The following is an 8,581-nucleotide window of genomic DNA, read 5'->3' as shown; positions in this document are numbered from 1 at the left end:
TAATTTGTGCTTAATAAATGTATAATCAACGCATACTTACTAAGTATACACATTATACATGTTTTGGGATATCTTTTGAAGGCTCAATATGATTTTTTTTATCGCATATTTGTTTTCTTTTTGTGGCAAGCTTAGTCGCCACAAAATGTGTAGTTTTGTGGCGACCCCTTGGTCGTCACAAAGGGGTCGCCACAAAAAACCTTTAGCAACAAAGGTACATACAACGACTTTTTGATCTTTGTCGTGACTTAGTCGCCACAAAAAGGTCTGATCTCTTGTAGTTAATGAGCTGTAGGGCTAGCGTTTGGCAATAATTTGGGCCGAAAGGCCAATTCAGGGCATTAAGCCCAAACACGGGTCATTAAAATTTGGAGAGGCCATACAGTGTCCTTTTCCAAAAAAAAAAAAAAAAAAAAAAAAAAAGATCACGTTGGGAGGGCTAGATATTAACTTATTATTTAGCCAATCTTGACCCGTCTATCATAATTTAAGTAAACTTTGGGGCAGGGTTGGGTAATGGGTCATTTGCACTTTTTCCCCTATTTTTTGCTGGTCTTTAATTTTTGTCCTTCAAAATCGAACTTATGCATATAGGGGCATAAGTTACCATTATAATATCCACAAGTTATGCCAACGTCCTTAAAAAACTTATGCCCCCGTAGGCATAAGTTCGTTTTTGAAGGGAAACAATTAAAGACCAGCCCATTTGAAGGGCAAAAATTAAAGACCAGTCCATTTGAAGGTCAAACTGTGCAATTACTTGTTGGGGTCATTTGCACAATTGCCCTTCAAAGGCACTGGTCTTAAATTTTTGCCCCTTAAATTGGTGGTCTTTAATTTTTGCCCTTCGCCTAATACCCCGAGGTTCTGGGTTCAAACCCTGGCTCAATAAAAATAAAAAAATCGCAAGGTAGAGTTTCGTAGCAAAATTAGGTCTATTTGGGCAAAAGTTAAGCCTTAAGGCAAAATTTTATCATGCCTGAAGGCAAAACTCTACCTTAAGGCAGAGTTTTCCTCAAACTCTGCCTGACCAGGTAGAGTTTGCAAAACTTACGATTATTTTTTTATTTTTAACTAAGCGGGGGTTTGAACCTGGAATCAAGAAGTTTTTAGCGAAGCGAAAAAATTAAAGACCACCAATTTGAGGGGTAAAAATTAAAGACCAGTGCCTTTGAAGGGCATTCCGCACAAAAAATTGAACATATATACATCAAATGTCTGCTTTTTTGGGCCCATAGAAGCTTCATTTCCTCCACTACACCTTGTGAAACTACATCCTTCAATTTTGCTGAATATTTCAGAGCAACATGACTAGTTTTTGACATGCTAAGGTCATGTAAGGAAAACTCTAGGAGGAAAAAAAAAAAAAAGGAAAAAAGCAAAGACTCGCCAATACTAGTGACTACATTTTCTGGTACTAGTTATGCTTAAGAAACTGAATATCTTCCTTTTCTTGAAGGTGTACGTGTGTACTTAGCTTCTTCTAAGCTGGCAGATCCAAGACTGTCTGATGATTCCGAGCCACTATTTTCCCCTTGTTTCCTGCCTTTGCTTGACCAGATTTTTGTAAAGATCCGTAAACTTTTCATTCTACCATTGGCAGCCTTGCCATTAACTTTATCAATTAGTCCTCCATTTGCCAATTTTAAGGCTGCCAGCTCTTCTTTCAAAGCCCTCAGTTCTTCAGCAGAGGCTGTAACCTCCGAATCTGTTGTGGCCGACCTTGAGCTCGCATATGAAGCACCGGTGAGGTCTCTAATAGCTTTGGGCAGATCCGGAGTGCTGCTTCCGGAGGATGCATTGGCCCTGACTTGCTCAAAGAAGAGAACTTGTACGACAACGCGTGAGGGAAGTCTCTCATTTTGCACGGCATGCGTACATGCATCAACTGAGAGCTTTTTGCAATCCATCAGACTGCAAATTCTCTTTCTGTCATTCTTGCTGATCCCAGGGTGCGCCTACGTACAACATCACAAGGAGATCAACAAGTAAACTTACCAGCATTCATTAGTTAAGTAAATTTTTTAAGCACAAGTTTAGGTGAGCATTCTTTCCTAGAACTGACTTCATACACCTATTCACCAACAAAGCACCAATATTGCAGATAGAAATTAGCCCGAAGCCTGAGACATACTGCATTTTCATCAGCTTTAAGCAAACTTAAAATTCAGAACTTTGACCGAGTTTTACAGTTTCGAGCCAGAACTGAAGAAATCAAGAAGATTAATAAAGGCAAAAGGTCTTCCAAAAAGCTGAAATTGACTTTCAGATTTTCAGGTTTCACTGGTAACCATATATCAAGTTTTTGCTACCAATGTATGTGACACGGGAAATGTTAGACTATTTTACAAGTTACATGCTGAAAATATTACTTGAATGCCTTTACTGTTAAAATATGCAGTTCTTTGACTAAAAAACTGAGCAATAAGTTTAGCAAGGGGATCTTTACATGATTTCTTTTGGTCTGTAAGATCTTAAGACATGTTTGCTAGACAGCATATATTATTGTTAGCACTTTCCTAACTATGACATGCAAGCATTTTGTCTACCCTTGGTTCATTAAACATGAACTTGAGGAAATTCTATGGGTGGAGGGGAAGGATGCTGCTGAGTATTTCCTTTTTGTAATAGAAAAGGTTACTTAGATATTTCAACAGATTCTCACCTTGAGGTAAGTATCAATTGCACGATAAAGGCTGTCATGACCAGGCCGAGGGAAATCTGTTACCATATCTGCTAGACCAACAAATATTGACAAAGGGAGATTAGGATCTTTGGCAATTTCTATAAGGTATCCATCTACTAGCTTTGCCACCATGAGCTTTGAAGCTTCTGATAAAACCCCCGGAATTTCATTACCATCTTCCAACTGAGTTTTCAAATCCTCATCACGCATCACAAAGTACTCTAGTATTTTGTGGAAGACATGGACATCATACATTGTCACTTCCCCATCTGTAGCTCGGATCAAAAGATCATTGACAGAGGCCTCCTCCAGTTGCTGCCCTATTCTCTTGACTAGTTCTGCCTTAACCGTTTCTCCAGAATCCACTGAAATGGATGCTTTTAGCAATTTCAAGAAGAAACTACAAGAGACACTACCTTTTTCAGCAGGTAATAGACATATAATTGTATCCAATATTGAGCGTGATCTGGACACGTCATTGAACTGGTAGACACCCTTGCTAAAGCCTGGGAACCTTCTCAAAGTATAAGCTTTAATAGCTTCTCCAATCACTTCAGAGGAGACAATCCCTTTGTTCTTTATGTTGACAATAACCCGTTTATAAAGATCTATTTCAAGCTCACATAAGTCATCAACCCACCAATCATTTGGCACCACACGGCTTCTAACTCCATTGGAGTTCGGACCATTTCCATTTTCCTCTGGTATCTTTGTCCGGTTATATGTATAAGACCAATTAACCTTGCGAACATCAATAGATGTCTTGGATGCTATAGCATCAATACAGTGGCTGATCAACTTCACTTCCTCACACAGATGTAACCTAGATTTAGTGGTCTGAAGAAATATTATCGAATCTTTCCAGCTTCGGAAAATGCTACAGTGTAGGAAAACATCGACCTTGTAAATAAGATTTCCTTTCTCAACATCCTCATGCATTTCAAGATACTCAGCAGCACACCTTGCTGCCACGACATTATAAGCATTCAGTGTAACTGTCATACCGTAACAAAACTTGACACATATTTCAAAGGACATAGGTCCTCCAGGAACGTCATGAATGTAAATTTCATCGCCATCTCCTTCACTTGAGTTTGCAACCAGCTTTTGCAGAAAAGCACTCTTGGACAGAAGAGGAAACTGCAATTTTCACCAATTACAAGTATCAGCAAATGAATATACCAAAGTGTGCTCAGTTATTTCATTTTTTTCTTCAGACAAGCAGGCAGAACATCTGAAATAAAATCTTGAACAGAGGAAGGTCGCATATATATAGTTGTCAGATAGCTGTACCTTATGCAGATAAAACTTCACATCCCCTACATTAACAACGATGTCAGAAGCCAACTCTGAAGCAACATATCTGCATTAACGGAAATTTTAGTGATGAGAACTTGTTTAAATAGAGAAGAAACACAAACATTCACCAGGCTATCATTAGTGATGAATACAGATAGATAGCTAGACTTCACAGACACGACTTAACCATATTAAGAAATCTAGAATAGACTTGAAAACTGAGGCAAATCCTGGTATTCTTGCTGAATTTCAGTAATTTAAGAGAATCAAATCCATTTCATTTGGAGAATCTGATGCGCTTGTTCTCCACAGTGTCCTTCTAAGTAAACTGAACGAAATGACATCATTCTTCTCTTTCAGAACTGTGTAGCATATTTTCTTTTCTTCAGTGTTCTGGTAAGACTGAGTTTTTCATACTATATAGTACTTTCTGTCAGCCCAAGTTAGAACCAACAGACATTTAATACAAGATATCCATTTCACCTTATTAACCATCCTTTTGAAAAATAAAAAATAAAAAAAAATCAAGATTAATCGGATGACCAGGACGTTCTATAAGGTTTGATCCTGATGACATCATTATTTTCAATTTCCAAAACCAGATGAATTATGAAGATATATAACAGCTACATAAGATTTAATAATTAATCTCTACAAATTATCAAAACCTTTTAATTTCCCGCTAATACCTCATAATGCTAAATATACCTCCCTGGCAATCATCCTACTCTCCACTATACCATAGTAATGCTTATATTGGTATATAAAACTTGCTCTGTGATATTTGGGATGGCTACATATAAGAAAAAAATAGCATTGCATTAACTAACAGTATCTAATACTAATGATATTCCTATCAGTTGATGAGTGTTGTACTTGAGAGAACAGTTGGCACGCTTGATCCACTATACCTTTGTACTAAATTTACTGATTCTTTTTCTTCCTAGAGCAACGTGAAATGCTTCCAAATGTAATAGCCAATACAAAGTAGATACAAGATATACCTGAAGATAATGCTACTATGCCTCAAGTCTAAGTTATTAACTGAACAAGCTCTAAGAAGGTACTTCACATGGAAAAATGAAATCATCAAATGACAGCTATGCACTTGGAAGTAGAGATTTTTAATGACTGAACAAAAGTACATTAACCCTACTGAAATTTCCCCTTTATTTTGTTTTCTGCTTTTGCTAGGTCATACAGCATAGGAGTTAATCTCTAGAAAACACCCATCCATTTCTTCAGATACATATATCTATGAATTTCTTTGACATTGATCCAGAGTTTTCTTTGGCTAATAGACCAAAAGGAACCTACTAACTCAAATCAGTTCACTAAAAGCATTTACACAACCTTCAATTAAACAAACATTGCACGATGGCCTTAGCAAGTGAACCAAACCAAATGATTGTTCTAGAATGGCTATTACTGATAGAACGTGATGTTGACACAAGATATAACGGGATAACAATAGACAAATAAGTTAAATTTATGGTAATAAAACATAAGTAACAGTTAACAACTGCTCTGAATAACCAGAACAAGAAAGAAGTGGTGAATAAAACTTTCAAGAAGTAATTAAGCACAAGATCTGACCTGACATTTTTCCCATCTGACTGAAATGTATCAGGTTTGGATCCAAGTTTCATGAACTTCATTTTGCCAACTTCTGAAGTTTCTCACCTAGCTGCTCAACTGAATAACTGTAAAGTCAAAACACTAGCTTGTGTTCATTACCTGATATCCCCAATGACCAAAATTACCTGAATCTTGAAACCAATTTATGAAAACAACCAATTTTCTGAACTTGAAGGAAAAGGGGGGAGAGAGAGAGAGAGAAAGAGAAAGAGAGAAGAAATGGTTAAGTGCAGTTTTTGTTTACTTTAAAGAAATGGGCTTCACTTAAATGGGAAGGAGGCATAGTAGAAGACATTGTTTCCTCGGTTGGCGGCAAAGCCCACACACCCCGGGGGTAACCAGTTAGCTTAGGAGACATAAACAACAGACTAAATTATTCTCAAAAACAAGACACAATAGCATCAATCTGACTCCATCCCACCATCTCCCTCACTATTTTCTTTTACTTTTTAAACCACCCTCTCTCTCTCTTCTTTGTAATTCTTTATACTAGTAAGTCTTCTCTTTTCCAGTATAACGGTATAAGCTATAGTAAGAGCTTGCATATGGACCGATGAAGGTTGTCGTGGAGTAACAAGTACTCTTCGTGTTAACAAGAAGTCTCAGGTTTGAGTTTTCAGATACAAAGTAGCCTTTATTACGGAGCGTTTTGCTTCCTAATGTGGGACTTCCAGGCGCAAAACCGGATTTAATCGACTCCAATTCAGATACTGAATATCAAGTGGAAAATCAAAGAAGAAAACAGAGCTTGCATATGGAACTCAATAGGTCTTTAAAAAGCTCCATACGATCACAGGCAGGGCGGAGCTAGGTAGGGTTCGGCAGAAAATTACTATTTATACATAATTAAATTTTTATTTTATATATATATATATATATATATATATATATATATATATATATATATATAGTAGATGTTATTTCCCCTTTAGCTTCTTCGTGTATTTACTTTTTTATATTTTGAACCTCTTAAGTGAAAATTTTAACTCCATCACTATTTAAGGATAAAGAAAATTTAGAAATGTCAACAACAACAAGGTACGGTGATTCCACAAGTAAGGACCGAAAGGATGAGGTGTATACATTACCCCTGCCTAGCTAGGAATGTCAAATAAATAAATATTTTTCTTGGCAAAACGAAAAAAACAGTAAAACACCATCTTGGTATCAGTTAAAGGAACCACCAAAAAGGTAGACAGAAAGGATCTATCCTTATAGTTTTACAATGCTGAGTCATACAAATAGTGAGCATTATTCAAAGGACAAGTAAAACAAGTGGTTAAAAGAATCATCTCAGAGAACAGAAATCTAGCCAGTTAAATATATGAACTACTAAAAAAAACTCATCATGCCTCGCCAGGGTATCCAAGGAAACTCAAAAGACAGTGTCCCTTTATAATAAGTTGTAAAGTAATTATCAGAAAATTTACATGATATATATTATTGGTAATTTAGTAACAATATTAACTAACCTGCTATGACAAGTTAATTAACTTGTGATACTGATTACTGTGAACATATAGCAATGCGGGTAATTAAATTCGTAACACAATATGCGTAGGTTGTTTCTCATTAATTGGCCTGGGAGCTGTCCCATTATACATCTATGGTCTATTGGACCTTAATTAACTTATCAACACAACAAACTAAAAAGGTAGTGTCATTTGAGATATAATCATTCAACTTAATGTCTAATTACAATGTTAAAGTAGTAAGTTTAAAGGAACATCAAAGACCCACGTGCACAAGTCTGTAAAGAAGAAAAAGACCCACAAAGTAGAGCTAAAGCTAACCTACCATAATAGTGTTTGCATCAAGAATGAGTTGTATCCAATTTTATGCAGTTTGAGGGAAATACAAAATTATAGTAGAAGCCCAAAAGCCAAGATTTGCTGGTATGTGCTTACCTGTTGGACAACTTTTTGGGATCAGAATTTTCCTTCTCCTATTTCTTGTCAATGACTAAAGTAAAAGCAGAATTCCACTTAAATTTCTAATTTCCAAATATTGCTTTTCTCTTCCTTTCCTATTCGTGTATTTTTAAAATAATAGTAGTATTTGAGATAACTTACCCGCAACTCAATTAATTTATCCCTTTACTAAGCGAAAATGATCAATTTTATCAGCCGATACACTTTGCACCCAAAAGTACTCCTACTGTTTATCCGAATGGCTCAAATTAAAGTTGTTCAAGGTAGATGCTCAATCCCATGTGACACTAACATTTTGATGAGATTAACACCGCATAGCATGCCTCCTCTGAATAGTGCACTAAGGGGTCGTTTGGTTTGAAAACAAGTTATGTTGAGATTAGTTATCTTGGTATTATTTCTTATTCACTGTTTGGTATGTTATATTAAAAATAACATGCATTGCTTAATTTCTAAGAAAAAGTTGTTTGTTTACAAAAATAGTCTCCACCCTGTTTAGCCTAAAATGCCTAAAATTTCCCCTCTTCTTGCTACTTTATTCGTTTGAAACACGTCAATTCTCTTTTAAATATATCTGCTGACTTCCTTCTTCTTTTATTTATTTTCCATAATATATTTTCCCTTATCTTTTTGTCAATTTAATGCCCTTTATGATTCTTTTATGATCTTAAAGTTAGCATTCGTTCCCTTTATTCTTTTGGATTTATATGGGAGGCAATCTGAAATTATAAACTATAACTCTGATTACCATACTAGAGCTAAGAGAACTTTCAATAATCATGGAATTGTCGGTGCATATTCGTATTCCATAAACTTTCAGCGGTATTTTGCTCCTATCTTCTCATGTGCTAATTAATATGGCTTCAATCCAGCAACTTGTATGGCCTCTAAAGCTGAATGTATTTTTAGCACCGTTTCTTTAGCACTTCTAGGGTAAACAATGTGAAAAGCTAGGTCGAAAAAGGGTTTTGACACCTCAGGGCTATTTTAGTCAATTTCACTATTTTATCTCGGGATTAGTTATGTC

At 36.1% G+C, this 8,581-nt stretch overlaps 1 protein-coding gene across 2 annotated transcripts; it reads right to left on the bottom strand.

The window, feature by feature from the left end:
* Nucleotides 1–1,170: 1,170 nt before the first annotated feature.
* LOC132606482 (BTB/POZ domain-containing protein NPY2-like) lies at nucleotides 1,171–7,621 on the bottom strand. 2 transcript variants are annotated; one of them, XM_060320005.1, is made up of 5 exons: nucleotides 7,531–7,621; nucleotides 5,582–5,688; nucleotides 3,980–4,049; nucleotides 2,666–3,826; nucleotides 1,171–1,958 (listed from the first exon to the last, which is right to left on the bottom strand). In XM_060320005.1, the coding sequence occupies exons 2-5, from the start codon at nucleotides 5,641–5,643 to the stop codon at nucleotides 1,428–1,430; spliced, it is 1,824 nt and encodes a 607-aa protein (XP_060175988.1). In that variant the 5' UTR covers nucleotides 5,644–5,688; nucleotides 7,531–7,621; the 3' UTR covers nucleotides 1,171–1,427. The 2 variants fall into 2 exon arrangements, with proteins under 2 accessions (XP_060175988.1, XP_060175987.1); XM_060320004.1 differs by lacking the exon at nucleotides 7,531–7,621 and having other exon boundaries at nucleotides 5,582–6,429.
* Between the last annotated feature and the right edge of the window lie 960 nt (nucleotides 7,622–8,581).

Source organism: Lycium barbarum, chromosome 8 (genome assembly GCF_019175385.1).
Source record: "Lycium barbarum isolate Lr01 chromosome 8, ASM1917538v2, whole genome shotgun sequence".
In the NCBI taxonomy this organism is placed as follows: Eukaryota; Viridiplantae; Streptophyta; class Magnoliopsida; order Solanales; family Solanaceae; genus Lycium; species Lycium barbarum.
The sequence above is the reverse complement of the archived record's forward strand: the minus strand, read 5'-3'. Positions and strand labels throughout refer to the sequence as shown.

Excerpts from the sequence above, each read along its gene's own strand:
- LOC132606482 (XM_060320005.1), bottom strand. The coding sequence starts at position 5,643 with ATGAAGTTCATGAAACTTGGATCCAAACCTGATACATTTCAGTCAGAT. Across the intron at positions 4,050-5,581 it reads TCAGATGGGAAAAATGTCAG|ATATGTTGCTTCAGAGTTGG; the intron begins GTCAGATCTTGT and ends CCGTTAATGCAG. Across the intron at positions 1,959-2,665 it reads CAATTGATACTTACCTCAAG|GCGCACCCTGGGATCAGCAA; the intron begins GTGAGAATCTGT and ends TGTTGTACGTAG.